This window comes from Oncorhynchus tshawytscha, unplaced genomic scaffold (genome assembly GCF_018296145.1).
Source record: "Oncorhynchus tshawytscha isolate Ot180627B unplaced genomic scaffold, Otsh_v2.0 Un_contig_3125_pilon_pilon, whole genome shotgun sequence".
NCBI classification, from domain to species: domain Eukaryota; kingdom Metazoa; phylum Chordata; class Actinopteri; order Salmoniformes; family Salmonidae; genus Oncorhynchus; species Oncorhynchus tshawytscha.
The window spans coordinates 8519-28797 of record NW_024609416.1 but is presented as its reverse complement, the minus strand read 5'-3'; the positions used below and the strand labels follow the sequence as shown (position 1 = coordinate 28797).

The following is a 20279-nucleotide window of genomic DNA, read 5'->3' as shown; positions in this document are numbered from 1 at the left end:
AAGGAGAGGTGGGGGGTAGAGATACAGAGAGGCAGGTAGAAGGAGAGGTGGGGGTAGAGATACAGAGAGGCAGGTAGAAGGAGAGGTGGGGGGTAGAGATACAGAGAGGCAGGTAGAAGGAGAGGTGGGGGGTAGAGATACAGAGAGGCAGGTAGAAGGAGAGGTGGGGGGTAGATATACAGAGAGGCAGGTAGAAGGAGAGGTGGGGGGTAGAGATACAGAGAGGCAGGTAGAAGGAGAGGTGGGGGGTAGAGATACAGAGAGGCAGGTAGAAGGAGAGGTGGGGGGTAGATATACAGAGAGGCAGGTAGAAGGAGAGGTGGGGGGTGTAGAGATACAGAGAGGCAGGTAGAAGGAGAGGTGGGGGGGGAGTAGAGATACAGAGAGGCAGGTAGAAGGAGAGGTGGGGGGGTAGAGATACAGAGAGGCAGGTAGAAGGAGAGGTGGGGGGTAGAGATACAGAGAGGCAGGTAGAAGGAGAGGTGGGGGGTAGAGATACAGAGAGGCATGTAGAATGAGAGGTGGGGGTAGATATACAGAGAGGCAGGTAGAAGGAGAGGTGGGGGTAGAGATACAGAGAGGCAGGTAGAAGGAGAGGTGGGGGGTAGAGATACAGAGAGGCAGGTAGAAGGAGAGGTGGGGGGTAGAGATACAGAGAGGCAGGTAGAAGGAGAGGTGGGGGGTAGAGATACAGAGAGATACAGAGAGGTAGGTAGAAGGAGAGGTGGGGGTAGAGATACAGAGAGGCAGGTAGAAGGAGAGGTGGGGGGTAGAGATACAGAGAGGCAGGTAGAAGGAGAGGTGGGGGTAGAGATACAGAGAGGCAGGTAGAAGGAGAGGTGGGGGGTAGAGATACAGAGAGGCAGGTAGAAGGAGAGGTGGGGGTAGAGATACAGAGAGGTAGGTAGAAGGAGAGGTGGGGGGTAGAGATACAGAGAGATACAGAGAGGCAGGTAGAAGGAGAGGTGGGGGGTAGAGATACAGAGAGGCAGGTAGAAGGAGAGGTGGGGGTAGAGATACAGAGAGATACAGAGAGGCAGGTAGAAGGAGAGGTGGGGGGTAGAGATACAGAGAGGCAGGTAGAAGGAGAGGTGGGGGTAGAGATACAGAGAGGCAGGTAGAAGGAGAGGTGGGGGGTAGAGATACAGAGAGGCAGGTAGAAGGAGAGGTGGGGGTAGAGATACAGAGAGGCAGGTAGAAGGAGAGGTGGGGGTAGAGATACAGAGAGGCAGGTAGAAGGAGAGGTGGGGGGGGTAGAGATACAGAGAGGCAGGTAGAAGGAGAGGTGGGGGGTAGAGATACAGAGAGGCAGGTAGAAGGAGAGGTGGGGGGTAGAGATACAGAGAGGCAGGTAGAAGGAGAGGTGGGGGGTAGAGATACAGAGAGGCAGGTAGAAGGAGAGGTGGGGGGTAGAGATACAGAGAGGCAGGTAGAAGGAGAGGTGGGGGGTAGAGATACAGAGAGATACAGAGAGTCAGGTAGAAGGAGAGGTGGGGGGTAGAGATACAGAGAGGCAGGTAGAAGGAGAGGTGGGGGGTAGAGATACAGAGAGGCAGGTAGAAGGAGAGGTGGGGGTAGAGATACAGAGAGGCAGGTAGAAGGAGAGGTGGGGGTAGAGATACAGACAGATACAGAGAGGCAGGTAGAAGGAGAGGTGGGGGGTAGAGATACAGAGAGGCAGGTAGAAGGAGAGGTGGGGGGGGTAGAGATACTGAGAGGCAGGTAGAGGGAGAGGATGTGACTGTGTGTAGACGGAAAGTGCGTAAAGATAAAAGACCAAGAGAGATTGGAAGAGAAGCAGCAAGTGTGAGAGCTCAACATTTAATTAGTAAACCGTGCACAGCACTCCCAGCATGCTGAAGAGTGAGCAGGGAAAGGAGAAGAGAACATGTAACTGAATAGCTTCAGTAGTTACAGTCTAACAGAATTACAGCTATGGCCTGGAGAGGAACCAGGTTAGTACTGACTGATGGAGGGACCAGGTTAGTACTGACTGATGGAGGGACCAGGTTAGTAATGACTGATGGAGGGACCAGGTTAGTAATGACTGATGGAGGAACCAGGTTAGTAATGACTGATGGAGGGACCAGGTTAGTAATGACTGATGGAGGGACTAGGTTAGTAATGACTGATGGAGGGACCAGGTTAGTAATGACTGATGGAGGGACCAGGTTAGTAATGACTGATGGAGGGGCCAGGTTAGTAATGACTGATGGAGAGACCAGGTTAGTAATGACTGATGGAGAGACCAGGTTAGTAATGACTGATGGAGGGACCAGGTTAGTACTGACTGATGGAGGGACCAGGTTACCTCTCCTCATCTCCTCTCCACCTCTCCTCATCTCCTCTATAATTCTCATCAGCCCCTCTCCACATCTCCTCAGCCCCTCCCTTCCTCTCCTCAGCCCTTCTCTATCTCTCCTCAGTCCCTCTCAGCCTCTCCTCCGTCCCTCTCTATCTCTTCTCAGCCCCTCTCTACCTCTCCTCAGTCCCTCTCAGCCTCTCCTCAGTCCCTCTCAGCCTCTCCTCAGCCCCTCTCTATCTCTCCTCAGTCCCTCTCAGCCTCTCCTCAGCCCCTCTCTACCTCTCCTCAGCCCCTCTCATTCTCTCCTCAGCCTCTCCTCAGCCCCTCTGTCTCTCCTCAGTCCCTCTCAGTCTCTCCTCAGCCCCTCTCCACCTCTCCTCAGCCCTTCTCCACCTCTCCTCAGCCCCTTTCCACCTCTCCTCATTCCCTCTCCACCTCTTCTCAGCCCCTCTCCACCTCTTCTCTTCCCCTCTCCACCTCTCCTCAGCCCCTCTCCACCTCTCCTCATCCCCTCTCTACCTCTCCTCAGCCCCTCTCCACCTCTCCTCAGCCCTTCTCTACCTCTCCTCAGCCCCTCGCTACCTCTCCTCAGCCCCTCGCTACCTCTCCTCAGCCCCTCTCCACCTCTCCTCAGCCCCTCTCCACCTCTCCTCAGCCCCTCTCCACCTCCACTCTCCTCAGCCCCTCTCCACCTCTCCTCAGCCCCTCTCCACCTCTCCTCAGCCCCTCTCCATCTCTCCTCAGCCCCTCTCCACCTCTCCTCAGCCCCACTCTACCTCTCCTCAGCTCCTCCCTATCTCTCCTCAGTCCCTCTCAGCCTCTCCTCAGCTCCTCTCTATCTCTCCTCAGCCCCTCTCTACCTCTCCTCAGCTCCTCCCTATCTCTCCTCAGCCCCTCTCCACCTCTCCTCAGCCCCTCTCCACCTCTCCTCAGCCCCTCTCCACCTCTCCTCAGCCCCTCTCCACCTCTCCTCAGCCCCTCTCCACCTCTCCACCTCTCCTCAGCCCCTCTCCACCTCTCCTCAGCCCCTCTCCACCTCTCCTCAGCCCCTCTCAGCCTCTCCTCAGCCCCTCTCTACCTCTCCTCAGCTCCTCTCTATCTCTCCTCAGTCCCTCTCAGCCTCTCCTCAGCCCCTCTCTATCTCTCCTCAGCCCCTCTCCACCTCTCCACCTCTCCTCAGCCCCTCTCTATCTCTCCTCAGCCCCTCTCTACCTCTCCTCAGCCCCTCTCTACCTCTCCTCAGCTCCTCCCTATCTCTCCTCGCTCCCTCTCATCCTCTCTTAACCACTAGGCTACCTTACCTCATGTCTCTCATGCCTCTAGTTACGCAAGGAGATAATCACCCTGCACATATTTAGTAATTTGCTGGAGTGTCAGGAAGATGTTGCTGCAGCACAGCTGATCCGCTGGGGGATCAAGTCCGAGCTGGGGGACGCTGTGCAGTGAGATCGGGTTGACGAGCAGTGATTGGAATGACGTTGGATGATGCTGCTATGACTGTTTCTCCCAATTAAATTACTAACAGATGTTTTTTTTTTTTAGATGTCATTTAAGAATCAATTTGATAATTGATGTATTGGAGGTTTTGATGGGATTCTATTGATGATCCTATAGGTTATGTGATTGAAGTCATATTTAATACACTTGGGGCCTTGCAGATCAATTCCTTTTGAAATGTGGATCAATAATCCATTCAGCGTGATGCAGAGCATTACACTGGCTTGAGACATTTATAGAAACGTGTCACGTCATTTTATCTTCCATTTGACGCCACTTAATGTCCACAAGGCATTGTTAAATGGCACCCTATTCCCTACGTAGTGCACTACTTTAGACCAGGGCCCTATGGCACCCTATTCCCTACGTAGTGCACTACTTTTGACCAGGGCCCTATGACACCCTATTCCCTAAGTAGTGCACTACTTTTGACCAGGGCCCATAGGGCTCTATAGGGAATAAGGGTGCCAGCTGAGACACAACCAATAAGTCCTGTTGGCCACAAGGGCATGTGACAGGGACACGGCTGTTTTAAAAGACGGATAGTGTTGTTTATGAAACGCTAAGAGATTCATTAAAGTCTTTATACTGGCTGGTCTGGAATCAGCTACCACTTCATACTGCTGGTCACACTGAGCAATTACTACAGGTCTGGAATCAGCTAACATTTCATACTGCTGGTCACACTGAGCAATTACTACAGGTCTGGGATCAGCTAGCACTGTATACTGGCTGGTCACACTGAGCAATTACTACAGGTCTGGAATCAGCTTATTCATTAGGAATGACTGCTGGAAACACACACACATGGATGACTGTGCTATGGAACGGTGATGAAGGAGTTTATGTCCTAGTGCCTTTTAGAGTAGAGCAGAGCAGAGCAGGCCACAGTCAGAAATAGTAGGCTCCTTTTAGAGTAGAGCAGAGCAGAGCAGGCCACAGTCAGAAACAGTAGGCTCCTTTTAGAGTAGAGCAGAGCAGGCCACAGTCAGAAACAGTAGACTCCTTTTAGAGCAGAGCAGAGCAGGCCACAGTCAGAAACAGTAGGCTCCTTTTAGAGTAGAGCAGAGCAGAGCAGGCCACAGTCAGAAACAGTAGGCTCCTTTTAGAGTAGAGCAGAGCAGAGCAGGCCACAGTCAGAAACAGTAGACTCCTTTTAGAGTAGAGTAGAGCAGAGCAGAGCAGGCCACAGTCAGAAACAGTAGGCTCCTTTTAGAGTAGAGCAGAGCAGAGCAGGCCACAGTCAGAAACAGTAGGCTCCTTTTAGAGTAGAGCAGAGCAGAGCAGGCCACAGTCAGAAATAGTAGGCTCCTTTTAGAGTAGAGCAGAGCAGGCCACAGTCAGAAACAGTAGGCTCCTTTTAGAGTAGAGCAGAGCAGGCCACAGTCAGAAACAGTAGGCTCCTTTTAGAGCAGAGCAGAGCAGGCCACAGTCAGAAACAGTAGGCTCCTTTTAGAGCAGAGCAGAGCAGGCCACAGTCAGAAACAGTAGGCTCCTTTTAGAGTAGAGCAGAGCAGGCCACAGTCAGAAACAGTAGGCTCCTTTTAGAGCAGAGCAGAGCAGGCCACAGTCAGAAACAGTAGGCTCCTTTTAGAGTAGAGCAGAGCAGAGCAGAGCAGGCCACAGTCAGAAACAGTAGGCTCCTTTTAGAGTAGAGCAGAGCAGGCCACAGTCAGAAACAGTAGGCTCCTTTTAGAGTAGAGCAGAGCAGGCCACAGTCAGAAACAGTAGGCTCCTTTTAGAGTAGAGCAGAGCAGAGCAGGCCACAGTCAGAAACAGTAGGCTCCTTTTAGAGTAGAGCAGAGCAGGCCACAGTCAGAAACAGTAGGCTCCTTTTAGAGTAGAGCAGAGCAGGCCACAGTCAGAAACAGTAGGCTCCTTTTAGAGTAGAGCAGAGCAGAGCAGGCCACAGTCAGAAACAGTAGACTCCATTCTAAGTCATGGCTTCTGTCCTGTGTAGGCATTGTCCAGGATTGCAGTGCTGTGGACGATTCTGTAGTAGTGAATGTTGGAAGAGTAATGACTGATGTTAATTCATCACTAATGTGCTATTTGTGTTGAATTAACTCTCCTTTCCATTTATTTCATGCCAATACAGAAATTCATGATGAAGGTAAGTTCATTACCGTCTGCTGCTCCCCCTTCTGTCACTGTGTCTGATTTCCTAGCTCCTTCTGTCACTGTGTCTGATCTCCTAGCCCCTTCTGTCACTGTGTGTCTGATCTCCTAGCCCCTTCTGTCACTGTGTGTCTGATCTCCTAGCCCCTTCTGTCACTGTGTGTCTGATCTCCTAGCTCCTTCTGTCACTGTGTGTCTGATCTCCTAGCCCCTTCTGTCACTGTGTCTGATCTCCTAGCTCCTTCTGCCACTGTGTGTCTGATCTCCTTCTGTCACTGTCTCTGATCTCCTAGCTCCTTCTGCCACTGTGTGTCTGATCTCCTTCTGTCACTGTCTCTGATCTCCTAGCTCCTTCTGCCACTGTGTGTCTGATCTCCTTCTGTCACTGTCTCTGATCTCCTAGCCCCTTCTGTCACTGTGTCTGATCTCCTAGCTCCTTCTGCCACTGTGTGTCTGATCTCCTTCTGTCACTGTCTCTGATCTCCTAGCCCCTTCTGTCACTGTGTCTGATCTCCTAGCTCCTTCTGCCACTGTGTGTCTGATCTCCTAGCTCCCTCTGTCACTGTGTCTGATCTCCTAGCTCCTTCTGCCACTGTGTGTCTGATCTCCTAGCTTCTCATCTCTACAAAAACCCTATTATCCCAACTCCTAGCTTCTCATCTCTACAAAAACCCTATTATCCCAACAGTATCTTCCTAATCACACACAGCTGTACCTGACACCACACACACACTTTCCCACCCTCCCCCAGTCTCATGGACAGTCAGCTGTGTGGTAGGATGGATAGAGTTTGACATGTGGAATGGATGGAAACAGACAAGCAGCCTGTCTTTGTCAGACTAACCAGGCTAGGGAAAACACCTGTGTGTGTGTGTGTGTGTGTGTGTGTCTGTGTGTGTGTGTCTGTGTGCGTGCGTGCGTTCGTGGGCGGTGTGAGCAGGCGTGCGTGCATGTTTGTGTGAATGTGGCTGTGTCTGACTGCCTAGGCTAGGAGGGAGGGGCTGTTGTTAGATGAAGAGATGCTAGCCTAGCCAGGGTACTGTAGGAGGGAGGGGCTGTTGTTAGATGAAGACATGCTAGCCTAGCCAGGGTACTGTAGGAGGGAGGGGCTGTTATTTGAAGACATGCTAGCCAGGGTACTGTAGGAGGGAGGGGCTGTTAGATGAAGACATGCTAGCCTAGCCAGGGTACTGTAGGAGGGAGGGGCTGTTAGATGAAGACATGCTAGCCTAGCCAGGGTACTGTAGGAGGTAGGGGCTGTTAGATGAAGACATGCTAGCCAGGGTTCTGTAGGAGGGAGGGGCTGTTAGATGAAGACATGCTAGCCTAGCCAGGGTACTGTAGGAGGGAGGGGCTGTTAGATGTAGACATGCTAGCCTAGCCAGGGTACTGTAGGGGGGAGGGGCTGTTAGATGAAGACATGCTAGCCTAGCCAGGGTACTGTAGGAGGTAGGGGCTGTTGGATGATGACATGCTAGCCTAGCCAGGGTACTGTAGGAGGGAGGGGCTGTTAGATGAAGACATGCTAGCCTAGCCAGGGTACTGTAGGAGGGAGGGGCTGTTGTTAGATGAAGACATGCTAGCCTAGCCAGGGTACTGTAGGAGGGAGGGGCTGTAAAATGAAGACATGCTAGCCAGGGTACTGTAGGAGGGAGGGGCTGTTAGATGTAGACATGCTAGCCTAGCCAGGGTACTATAGGAGGGAGGGGCTGTTGTTAGATGAAGACATGCTAGCCTAGCCAGGGTACTGTAGGAGGGAGGAGCTGTTGTTAGATGTAGACATGCTAGCCTAGCCAGGGTACTGTAGGAGGGAGGGGCTGTAAAATGAAGACATGCTAGCCAGGGTACTGTAGGAGGGAGGGGCTGTTAGATGTAGACATGCTAGCCTAGCCAGGGTACTGTAGGAGGGAGGGGCTGTTGTTAGATGAAGACATGCTAGCCTAGCCAGGGTACTGTAGGAGGGAGGGGCTGTTAGATGAAGACATGCTAGCCTAGCCAGGGTACTGTAGGAGGGAGGGGCTGTAAAATGAAGACATGCTAGCCAGGGTACTGTAGGAGGGAGGGGCTGTTAGATGTAGACATGCTAGCCTAGCCAGGGTACTATAGGAGGGAGGGGCTGTTGTTAGATGAAGACATGCTAGCCTAGCCAGGGTACTGTAGGAGGGAGGAGCTGTTGTTAGATGTAGACATGCTAGCCTAGCCAGGGTACTGTAGGAGGGAGGGGCTGTTAGATGAAGACATGCTAGCCTAGCCAGGGTACTGTAGGAGGGAGGAGCTGTTAGATGAAGACATGCTAGCCTAGCCAGGGTACTGTAGGAGGGAGGGGCTGTTGGATGAAGACATGCTAGCCTAGCCAGGGTACTGTAGGAGGGAGGGGCTGTTAGATGAAGACATGCTAGCCAGGGGTACTGTAGGAGGGAGGAGTTGTTAGATGAAGACATGCTAGCCTAGCCAGGGTACTGTAGGAGGGAGGAGCTGTTAGATGAAGACATGCTAGCCTAGCCAGGGTACTGTAGGAGGGAGGGGCTGTTGTTAGATGAAGACATGCTAGCCAGGGTACTGTAGGAGGGAGGGGCTGTTAGATGAAGACATGCTAGCCTAGCCAGGGTACTGTAGGAGGGAGGGTGCTGTTGTTAGATGAAGACATGCTAGCCTAGCCAGGGTACTGTAGGAGGGAGGGGCTGTTAGATGAAGACATGCTAGCCTAGCCAGGGTACTGGGTACTGTATAGGGCTATTTGACCAAGAAGGAAAGTGATGGAGTGCTGCATCAGATAACCTGTCCTCCACAATCACCCGACCTCAACTCAATTGAGATGGTTTGGGATGAGTTGGACCTCAGAGTGAAGGAAAATGCAGCTAACAAATGCTCAGCATTTGTGGCAACTCTTTCAAGAATGTTGGAAAAGCATTCCAGGTGAAGCTGGTTGAGAGAATGTCAAGAGTATGCAAAGCTGTAATCAAGGAAATGCGTGGCTACTTCAATGAATCTGATATATAAAATATATTTTGATTTGTTTAACACTTTTTTGGTTACTACATGATTCCATATTATCCATTATTCTACAATGTAGAACATAGTAAAAAATAACGAAAAACCCTTAAATGAGTAAGTGTCCAAACTTTTGACCGGGACTGTATATATACAGTGTCTTCAGAGAGTATTCAGACCCCTTGACTTGTTTCTACATTTTGCTCTAAAATTTATTCAATGGTTTTTGAACTGAAATGTCACATTTACATAAGTTTTCAGACCCTTTACTCAGTACTACCTGACACCCTAGACCCACTCCAATTTGCTTACCGCCCAAATAGGTCCACAGACAATGCAATCTCAACCACACTGCACACTGCCCTAACCCATCTGGACAAGAGGAATACCTATGTGAGAATGCTGTTCATCGACTACAGCTCGGCATTCAACATCATAGTACCCTCCAAGCTCGTCATCAAGCTCGAGACCCTGGGTCTCGACCCCGCCCTGTGCAACTGGGTACTGGACTTCCTGACGGGCCGCCCCCAGGTGGTGAGGGTAGGCAACAACATCTCCTCCCCGCTGATCCTCAACACTGGGGCCCCACAAGGGTGCGTTCTGAGCCCTCTCCTGTACTCCCTGTTCACCCACGACTGTGTGGCCACGCACGCCTCCAACTCAATCATCAAGTTTGCGGACGACACAACAGTGGTAGGCTTGATTACCAACAACGACGAGACGGCCTACAGGGAGGAGGTGAGGGCCCTCGGAGTGTGGTGTCAGGAAAATAACCTCACACTCAACGTCAACAAAACTAAGGAGATGATTGTGGACTTAAGGAAACAGCAGAGGGAACACCCCCCTATCCACATCAATGGAACAGTAGTGGAGAGGGTAGCAAGTTTTAAGTTCCTCGGCATACACATCACAGACAAACTGAATTGGTCCACTCACACAGACAGCATCGTGAAGAAGGCGCAGCAGCGCCTCTTCAACCTCAGGAGGCTGAAGAAATTCGGCTTGTCACCAAAAGCACTCACAAACTTCTACAGATGCACAATCGAGAGCATCCTGGCGGGCTGTATCACCGCCTGGTACGGCAACTGCTCCGCCCTCAACCTTAAGGCTCTCCAGAGGGTAGTGAGGTCTGCACAACATATCACCGGGGCAAACTACCTGCCCTCCAGGACACCTACACCACCCGATGTTACAGGAAGGCCATAAAGATCATCAAGGACATCAACCACCGAGCCACTGCCTGTTCACCCCGCTATCATCCAGAAGGCGAGGTCAGTACAGGTGCATCAAAGCTGGGACCGAGAGACTGAAAAACAGCTTCTATCTCAAGGCCATCAGACTGTTAAACAGCCACCACTAACATTGAGTGGCTGCTGCCAACACACTGACACTGACACTGACTCAACTCCAGCCACTTTAATAATGGGAATTGATGGGAAATGATGTAAATATATCACTAGCCACTTTAAACAATGCTACCTTATATAATGTTTACATACCCTACATTATTCATCTCATATGCATACGTATATACTGTACTCTATATCATCGACTGCACCAATTTAATATAATTTTTAACAGGTGAATCCTTATGTAATACATGTATCACTAGCCACTTTAACTATGCCACTTTGTTTACATACTCATCTCATATGTATATACTGTACTCGATATCAGCTACTGTATCTTGCCTATGCTGCTCTGTACCATCACTTATTCATATATCCTTATGTACATATTCTTTATCCCCTTACACTGTGTATGACAGTAGTTTTGGAATTGTTAGTTAGATTACTTGTTGGTTATTACTGCATTGTCGGAACTAGAAGCACAAGCATTTCGCTACACTCGCATTAACATCTGCTAACCATGTGTATGTGACAAATACAATTTGATTTGATTTGATACTTTGTTTAAGCACCTTTGGCAGCGATTACAGCATTGAGTCTTCTTGGGTATGACGCTACAAGCTTGGCACTGTTGAAGGAATTTAATTCCTCTGTTTTAATTCCCAATTCAAATTAAACACTGTCAATTCATAAGAATTTGTAAGACCCTTATTTTATTGGAAATGGACAGAGCCCGGTCTTAAAGTCAAGTAACAGCCTTTAATCAAGAGAGTACTGCCACAATCCTTGTTACCACAGGTTATAAACTGAAAATTACGTCCTTAGTTCCAGCCCCAATCCGTGCCATATCCGTTCCAGTACAAAGGCTGTCTCTCCAGTCTTCCCACATCCGTCTCCCTACCAAATTAATATAATTTACGAGTCAAGGTTTTCTTGTGTAGATAAGCACTCTAGCCAGTCTGATTCATTTGAACAGACAGTAATTGTTCTAACTTTGCCCACGTTCACACACGCACATTATTTTCAGAATTGGGATCAAGAAAGGAAACTCATACATATACAGTAACATTTAGTATTGTGATTAGTACATGTACAGTAACATAATAGTATTCGGATTAGTCAGTCCTGATTGAAATGTATAGATAATTAGTCATCATTGATAAAAATTCACAGGCACACCTGTATTTGGGGAGTTTCTCCCATTCTTCTCTGCAGATCCTCTCGAGCTCTGTCAGGTTAGATGGGGAGTTTTGGTGCACAGCTATTTTAAGGTCTCTCCAGAGATGTTCGATCGGGTTCATCCTGTCTCTGGCTGGGCCACTGAAGGACATTCAGAGACTCGTCCCGAAGCCACTCCTGCGTTGTCTTGGCTGTGTGCTTAGTGTTGTTATCCTGTTGGAAGGTGAAACTTCACCCCAGTCTGAGGTCCTGAGCGCTCTGTTTTTTTTGTCATTATGGGATATTGTGTGTAAATTGCTGAGGGAAAACAAATATTTAATCCATTTGAGAATAAGGCTGTTACGTAACAAAATGTGGAAGAAGTCAAGGAGTCTGAATACTTTCCAAAGGCCCTGTATAATCAGTGTAGGTAAGAGGAAATATAGGTATAGATAAAGTGACTAGGCAACAGGATAGATAATAAACAATAGCAGCAGCATATGTGACGTATGTGACGAGTCTAAAATAGTTATTTTAGCTATTTTGTTAATTTTTTAAGCAGTCTCATTACTTTTTTTGAGTAGAAGCTGTTTCAGCATCCTGAGGGGGAAGAGGCGTTTTCGTGCCCTCGTCATGACTGTGTTGCTGTGTTTGGACCATGGTTGGTCCTTAGCAATGTGGACAGAGGAACTTGAAGCTCCACTACAGTCGATGTGAAGGAGGGCGTGTTCTTTGGAGACCGCGATCAGCTCCTTTGTCTGGATGACATTAAGGGAGTGGTTGTCCTGGCAACACACTGCTGCAGAGATGGTTGTCCTTCAGGAAGAATCTCCCATAGCCGTAGAGGATCTCTGGGGCTCCTTCAGAGTGACCATCGGGTTCTAGGTCACTTCCCTGACCATGGCCCTTCTCCCATGATTTCCTGGCACCACACTGCCAGGTCTCTTACCTCCTCCCTATAGACTGTCTCATCGTCGGTGGTGATCAGGTCACCACCATCGTGTCATCGGCAAACTTGATGATGTTGTTGGAGTCGTGTGCGGCCACGCAGTCGTGGGTGAACAGGAAGTACAAGAGGGGACTGAGCACGCACCCCTGAGGGACCCCTGTGTTGAGAGTCAGCATAGCGGATGTGTTGTTGCCTACCATCACCACCTGGTGGCGGCCCGTCAGGAAGTCCAGGATCCAGTTGAAGAGGGAGGCGTTTCATTCCCATGATCCTCAGCTTAGTGATGAGCTTGGAGGGCACTATATTGTGTTAAACGCTGAGATGTAGTATATGAACGCTGAGATGTAGTATGGAGAGCAATAGAGATTGCGTCATCTGTGGATCTGTTTTGGCGGTATGTGAATTGGAGTGGGGTACAGGATGTCTGGGATGATGGTGTTGATGTGAGCCACGACCAGCCTTTCAAAATATTTAGTGGCTGCAGATGTGAGTGTCATTTAGACAGGTTACCTTGGCATTCTGGGGCACTGGGACTATGGTGGTCTGCCTGAAACATGTAGGTATTACAGACTGGGTCAGGGAGAGGTTGAAATTGTCAGTGAAGACACGTGCCAACTGGTCAGCTCATGCTCTGAATATGCATTTAATTAATCCATCTGGCCCTGCGGCCTTGTGAATGTTAACGGGTTTAAAGGCCTTATACACATCGGCTACGGAGAGCGTGATCACACAGTCTTCCGGAACAGCTGGTCAGCACATGCTAAAGTCCTGGTAATCTGTCTGGTCCTGCAGCCTTGTGAATGTTAACCAGTTAAAAGGTCTCGCTCACATCGGCTACGGAGAGTGTGATCACGCAGTCGTCCAGAACAGCTGGTGCTCTCACACATGTTTCAGTATTGCTTGCCTCGAAGCGAGCATAGAAGGCATTTAGCTCGTCTGGTGGGCTCGTCTCACTGGGCAACTCTCGGCTGGGTTTCCCTTTGTAATTCATGATAGTTTGCAAGCGTCAGAGCCGGTCTAGTATGATTAGATCTTAATCCTGTATAGTAACAGTATTGTACGTGTAAACTAGTTCCTGAATGTGTCTCTTGTCCCTCTGTCTCTGTCCTGTAGACGGCCCAGGGAGGGGGCCACCGCACCTTACTGTATGGACACGCTGTTCTGCTACGACACTCCTACAGCGGCATGGTGAGTCCTTCTGCAGTGTGTCCGGAGACCCAAATACAGGAAATAACATGTACTTGAATCAGTGTCACAATCTTCCATTCCAGGTTTTTGCTCTGTGATGTCAGTCAGTTGTGGTTGTCATCATCTTTGTTGTGGTTGTCATCATCTTTGTTGTGGTTGTCATCTTTGTTGTGGTTGTCATCATCTTTGTTGTGGTTGTCATCTGTGTTGTGGTTGTCATCATCTGTGTTGTGGTTGTCATCATCTGTGTTGTGGTTGTCATCTGTGTTGTGGTTGTCATCATCTTTTTATTTATTTATTTATTTTATTGTACCTTTATTTAACCAGGTAGGCAAGTTGAGAACAAGTTCTCATTTACAATTGCGACCTGGCCAAGATAAAGCAAAGCAGTTCGACAGATACAACGACACAGAGTTACACATGGAGTAAAACAAACATACAGTCAATAATACAGTATAAACAAGTCTATATACAATGTAAGCAAATGAGGTGAGAAGGGAGGTAAAGGCAAAAAAGGCCATGGTGGCAAAGTAAATACAATATAGCAAGTAAAACACTGGAATGGTAGTTTTGCAATGGAAGAATGTGCAAAGTAGAAATAAAAATAATGGGGTGCAAAGGAGCAAAATAAATAAATTAATTAAAATTAAATACAGTTGGGAAAGAGGTAGTTGTTTGGGCTAAATTATAGGTGGGCTATGTACAGGTGCAGTAATCTGTGAGCTGCTCTGACAGTTGGTGCTTAAAGCTAGTGAGGGAGATAAGTGTTTCCAGTTTCAGAGATTTTTGTAGTTCGTTCCAGTCATTGGCAGCAGAGAACTGGAAGGAGAGGCGGCCAAAGAAAGAATTGGTTTTGGGGGTGACTAGAGAGATATACCTGCTGGAGCGTGTGCTACAGGTGGGAGATGCTATGGTGACCAGCGAGCTGAGATAAGGGGGGACTTTACCTAGCAGGGTCTTGTAGATGACATGGAGCCAGTGGGTTTGGCGACGAGTATGAAGCGAGGACCAGCCAACGAGAGCATACAGGTCGCAATGGTGGGTAGTATATGGGGCTTTGGTGACAAAACGGATTGCACTGTGATAGACTGCATCTAATTTGTTGAGTAGGGTATTGGAGGCTATTTTGTAAATGACATCGCCAAAGTCGAGGATTGGTAGGATGGTCAGTTTTACAAGGGTATGTTTGGCAGCATGAGTGAAGGATGCTTTGTTGCGAAATAGGAAGCCAATTCTAGATTTAACTTTGGATTGGAGATGTTTGATATGGGTCTGGAAGGAGAGTTTACAGTCTAACCAGACACCTACGTATTTGTAGTTGTCCACATATTCTAAGTCAGAACCGTCCAGAGTAGTGATGTTGGACAGGCGGGTAGGTGCAGGTAGCGATCGGTTGAAGAGCATGCATTTAGTTTTACTTGTATTTAAGAGCAATTGGAGGCCACGGAAGGAGAGTTGTATGGCATTGAAGCTTGCCTGGAGGGTTGTTAACACAGTGTCCAAAGAAGGGCCGGAAGTATACAGAATGGTGTCGTCTGCGTAGAGGTGGATCAGAGACTCACCAGCAGCAAGAGCGACCTCATTGATGTATACAGAGAAGAGAGTCGGTCCAAGAATTGAACCCTGTGGCACCCCCATAGAGACTGCCAGAGGTCCGGACAGCAGACCCTCCGATTTGACACACTGAACTCTATCAGAGAAGTAGTTGGTGAACCAGGCGAGGCAATCATTTGAGAAACCAAGGCTGTCGAGTCTGCCGATGAGGATGTGGTGATTGACAGAGTCGAAAGCCTTGGCCAGATCATTGAATACGGCTGCACAGTAATGTTTCTTATCGATGGCGGTTAAGATATCGTTTAGGACCTTGAGCGTGGCTGAGGTGCACCCATGACCAGCTCTGAAACCAGATTGCATAGCAGAGAAGGTATGGTGAGATTCGAAATGGTCGGTAATCTGTTTGTTGACTTGGCTTTCGAAGACCTTAGAAAGGCACGGTAGGATAGATATAGGTCTGTAGCAGTTTGGGTCAAGAGTGTCCCCCCCTTTGAAGAGGGGGATGACCGCAGCTGCTTTCCAATCTTTGGGAATCTCAGACGACACGAAATAGATATTTAACAGGCTAGTAATAGGGGTGGCAACAATTTCGGCAGATAATTTTAGAAAGAAAGGGTCCAGATTGTCTAGCCCGGCTGATTTGTAGGGGTCCAGATTTTGCAGCTCTTTTAGAACATCAGCTGAATTGGGAGAAGGAGAAATGGGGAAGGCTTGGGCGAGTTGCTGTTGACCGGGGTAGGAGTAGCCAGGTGGAAAGCATGGCCAGCCGTAGAAAAATGCTTATTGAAATTCTCAATTATGGTGGATTTATCAGTGGTGACAGTGTTTCCTATCTTCAGTGCAGTGGGCAGCTGGGAGGAGGTGTTCTTATTCTCCATGGACTTTACAGTGTCCCAGAACTTTTTTGAGTTAGTGTTGCAGGAAGCAAATTTCTGCTTGAAAAAGCTAGCCTTGGCTTTTCTAACTGCCTGTGTATAATGGTTTCTAGCTTCCCTGAACAGCTGCATATCACGGGCGCTGTTTGATTGTGGTTGTCATCATCTGTGTTGTGGTTGTCATCTGTGTTGTGGTTGTCATCATCTTTATTGTGGTTGTCATCATCTTTGTTGTGGTTGTCATCTGTGTTGTTGTGGTTGTCATCATCTGTGTTGTGGTTGTCATCTGTGTTGTGGTTGTCATCTGTGTTGTGGTTGTCATCATCTGTGTTGTGGTTGTCATCATCTTTGTTGTGGTTGTCATCATCTTTGTTGTGGTTGTCATCTGTGTTGTGGTTGTCATCATCTTTGTTGTGGTTGTCATCTGTGTTGTTGTGGTTGTCATCATCTGTGTTGTGGTTGTCATCTGTGTTGTGGTTGTCATCTGTGTTGTGGTTGTCATCATCTGTGTTGTGGTTGTCATCATCTTTGTTGTGGTTGTCATCTGTGTTGTGGTTGTCATCTGTGTTGTGGTTGTCATCATCTTTATTGTGGTTGTCATCATCTTTGTTGTATTCTTGTCTGTATTTTCTAGTGATACACGAGTTGCTGGGCCAGTCAGACAAGGCAATAGGAGACTGGATTCTACCATGTTGTGTCTGGTTGTGTTGAGGAATAATTGGCTTCTTTTGTTTCTCTGTCTAGTACCTCTGTTGCCTAGGTACCTCCCGATCCTCAACCGACAAACTGGCGTTTGATGTTGGACTGCAGGAAGACACAACAGGTAGGTCTCTTTCTCTTCTTCTTTCCCAACAGCCATAGTATAGCTAGTACAGTCAGATGAGACAACATTACCAAGCCATGTTCTAGTGTTATGTTGTCATGCAAGCTTCAGAGAGAGAGATGTTTCTGATGCTGGGTTTTATGAGTTCCCATAGTAAGACTGTTGTGATGCTGTGTGGGTGTGGACGTTTACTATGTTGTGTGTCGGTGTGTGTGCCATGCTGACTGTGGTTACTAGACTCCAGGCCCTCAGTGGTGCTGCTGGAGATTACTAGACTCCAGACCCTCAGTGTTGCTGCTGGAGGTTACTAGACCACAGACCCTGCTGGAGGTTACTAGACCCCAGACCCTGCTGGAGGTTACTAGACCCCAGACCCTGCTGGAGGTTACTAGACCCCAGACCCTGCTGGAGATTACTAGACCCCAGACCCTGCTGGAGGTTACTAGACCCCAGACCCTGCTGGAGATTACTAGACTCCAGACCCTGCTGGAGGTTACTAGACTCCAGACCCTACTGGAGGTTACTAGACCCCACACCCTGCTGGAGGTTACTAGATTCCAGGCCCTCAGTGGTGCTGCTGGAGTTTACTAGACCCCAGACCCTGCTGGAGGTTACTGGACTCCAGACCCTGCTGGAGGTTACTACAACCCAGACCCTGCTGGAGGTTACTAGACTCCAGACCCTGCTGGAGGTTATTAGACTCCAGGCCCTCAGTGATGATGCTGGAGATTAACGGACTCCAGACCCAGCTGGAGGTTACTGGACTCCAGGCCCTCAGTGGTGCTGCTGGAGGTTACTAGACTCCAGACCCTGCTGGAGCCTACTAGACTCCAAGGCCCTCAGTGGTGCTGCTGGAGGTTACTAGACCTCAGACCCTGCTGGAGGTTACTAGACTCCAAACCCTGCTGGAGGTTACTAGACTCCAGACCCTGCTGGAGGTTACTGGACTCCAGGGCCTCAGTGGTGCTGCTGGAGTTACTAGACTCCAGACCCTCAGTGGTGCTGCTGGTGGTTACTAGACTCCAGACCCTGCTGGAGGTTACTGGACTCCAGACCCTGCTGGAGGTTACTAGACTCCAGACCCTGCTGGAGTTTACTAGACTCCAGACCCTCGGTGGTGATGCTGGAGGTTCATAGACTCCAGGCCCTCAGTGGTGCTGCTGGAGGTTACTAGACTCCAGACCCTGCTGGAGGTTACTAGGTTGCTGTCTGTCCTACAACAACCTGGCTTCTACATGAACGATCTCATAAACTCAATCTACACACAATAGCCCATAATGACAGAGCAAAAACAGGTTTTAAAAATGTGTGTAAGTTTATAATAAAAACCCCTGAAATATCACAGTTCCATAAGTATTCAGACCCTTTACTCAGTACTTTGTTGAATCACCTTTGGCAGTGATTACAGCCTAGAGTCTTCTTGGGTATGACGCTACAAGCTTGGCACACCTGCATTTGGGGAGTTTCTCCCAATGTTCTCTGCATATCTCCTCAAACTCTGTCAGGTTGGATGGGGAGTGTTGCTGCACAGCTATTTTCAGGTCTCTCCAGAGATGTTTGATCTGGTTCAAGTCCGTGCTCTGGCTGGGCCACTCAAGGACATTCAGAGACTTGTCCCAAAACCACTCCTGCGTTGTCCTGTTGAAAGGTGAACCTTCCCCCCAGTCTGAGGTCCTGAGTGCTCTGGAGCAGGTTTTCATCAAGGATCTCTCTGTACTTTGCTCCGTTCATCTTTCCCTCGATCCTAACTAGTCTTCCTGCCACTGAAAAACAGTCCCACAGCATGATGCTTCTACCACCGTGCCAAGTTTCCTCCAGATGTGACGCTTGGCATTCAGTCCAAAGAGTTCGATCTCGGTTTCATCAGACCAGAGACACTTGTTTCTCATGGTCTGAGAGTCTTTTAGATGCCTTTTGGCAAACTCCAAGCGGGCTGTCATGTTCCTTTTACTGAGGAGTGGCTTCCGTCTGGCCACTCTACCATAAATGCCTGATTGGTGGAGTGATACAGAGATGGTTGTCCTTCTGGAAGTTTCTCCCATCTCCACAGAGGAACTCTGGAGCTCTGTCAGAGTGACCATTGGGTTCTTGGTCACCTCTCTGGTTAAGTCCCTTCTCCCCCGATTGCTCAGTTTAGCCTACGGCCAGATCTAGGAAGAGTCTTGGCGGTTCCTAACTTTTTCCATTTAAGAATGTGTTTTTGGGGACCTTCAAATGCTGCAGACATTTTTTGGTACCCTTCCCCAGATCTGTGCCTCGACACAATCATATCTCGGAGCTCTACGGACAATTCCTTCGACCTCATGTCTTGGTTTTTGCTCTGACATGCACTGTCAACTGTTGGACCTTTATATAGACAGGTGTGTGCCTTTCCAAATCATATCCTATCAATTGAATTTACCACAGGTAGTCTCCAATCAAGTTGTAGACACAGGATGCATTTGAGCTCAATTTCAAGTCTCATAGCAAAGGGTCTGAATACTTATGTAAATAAGGTATTTATGTTTAAAAAAATTATACATACCATTTCTAAAAACCTGTTTTTGCTTTGTAATTATGATGTATTGTGTGTAGATTGAGGATTTTTAAAAAATCATTTTGAGAATAAGGCTGTAAAGTAACAAAATGTGGAGAAAGTCAAGGGGTCTGAATACTTTCCGAATGCATATAGATATATGTATATAGATAGAGAGAGATAGAGAGGCTCAGAGATAGAGAGGCTCAGAGATAGAGAGGCTCAGAGGTAGAGAGGCTCAGAGAGGCTCAGAGAGAGCTCAGAGAGGAGAGGCTCAGAGAGAGAGAGGCTCAGAGACAGAGAGGCTCAGGAGAGAGGCTCAGAGAGAGAGAAGCTCAGAGACAGAGAGGCTCAGAGACAGAGAGACAGAGGCTCAGAGAGAGAGATAGTCTCAGAGAGGCTCTGAGAGGAGAGAGAGAGAAAAGCTCAGAGACAGAGGTCAGGGAGGTCAGAGAAGGTTCTGAGATGTCACCAGCCAGAGAGAGTCTCGTCTCAGAGAGGAGAAGCTCAGAGAGAGAGAGGCTCAGAGATCCAAGCAGAGGTCAGAGAGAGAGAGATAGAGAAAATGAGAGAGAGTCTCAGAGAGAGAGAGTCAGAAGCTCAGAGAGACAGAGAAAAAACCGTATACTCAGAGACAGAGGCTCAGAGAGAGATAGTCTCAGCCATATCCCCCTGTCTCGTCTCTGACAGGAGAAGCATGTCCACCCTGCCTCCAAGCAGAGGTCAGAGGTCAGAGAAGGTTACTGTGATGTCACCATAGTCTCAGCCATATCCCCCTGTCTCGTCTCTGACAGGAGAAACTTGTTGGTGGACCATCCACCCTGCCTCCAAGCAGAGGTCAGAGGGAGAGAAGGTCCGAGTCGGGGATGACCTCATCCTAGTTAGCGTGTCATCAGACGATACCTGGTGAGTCTCTGATACCCTTTCACACTGTCACACTGACAACAACCAAACCGT

General features: G+C 48.8%; 1 protein-coding gene across 1 annotated transcript in view; it reads left to right on the top strand.

Moving 5' to 3' along the window:
- The window catches only part of LOC121844755 (ryanodine receptor 2-like), a 145424-nt gene extending 128569 nt beyond the window's left edge, over positions 1-16855 (top strand). Inside the window, exons 4-6 of the mRNA XM_042315205.1 lie at positions 5901-5915; positions 13481-13555; positions 16729-16855. Of these exons, the coding sequence (XP_042171139.1) occupies positions 5901-5915; positions 13481-13555; positions 16729-16845 (207 nt within the window). The 3' untranslated portion in view covers positions 16846-16855. The remainder of the gene's footprint in view (positions 1-5900; positions 5916-13480; positions 13556-16728) is intronic.
- Positions 16856-20279: the final 3424 nt, after the last annotated feature.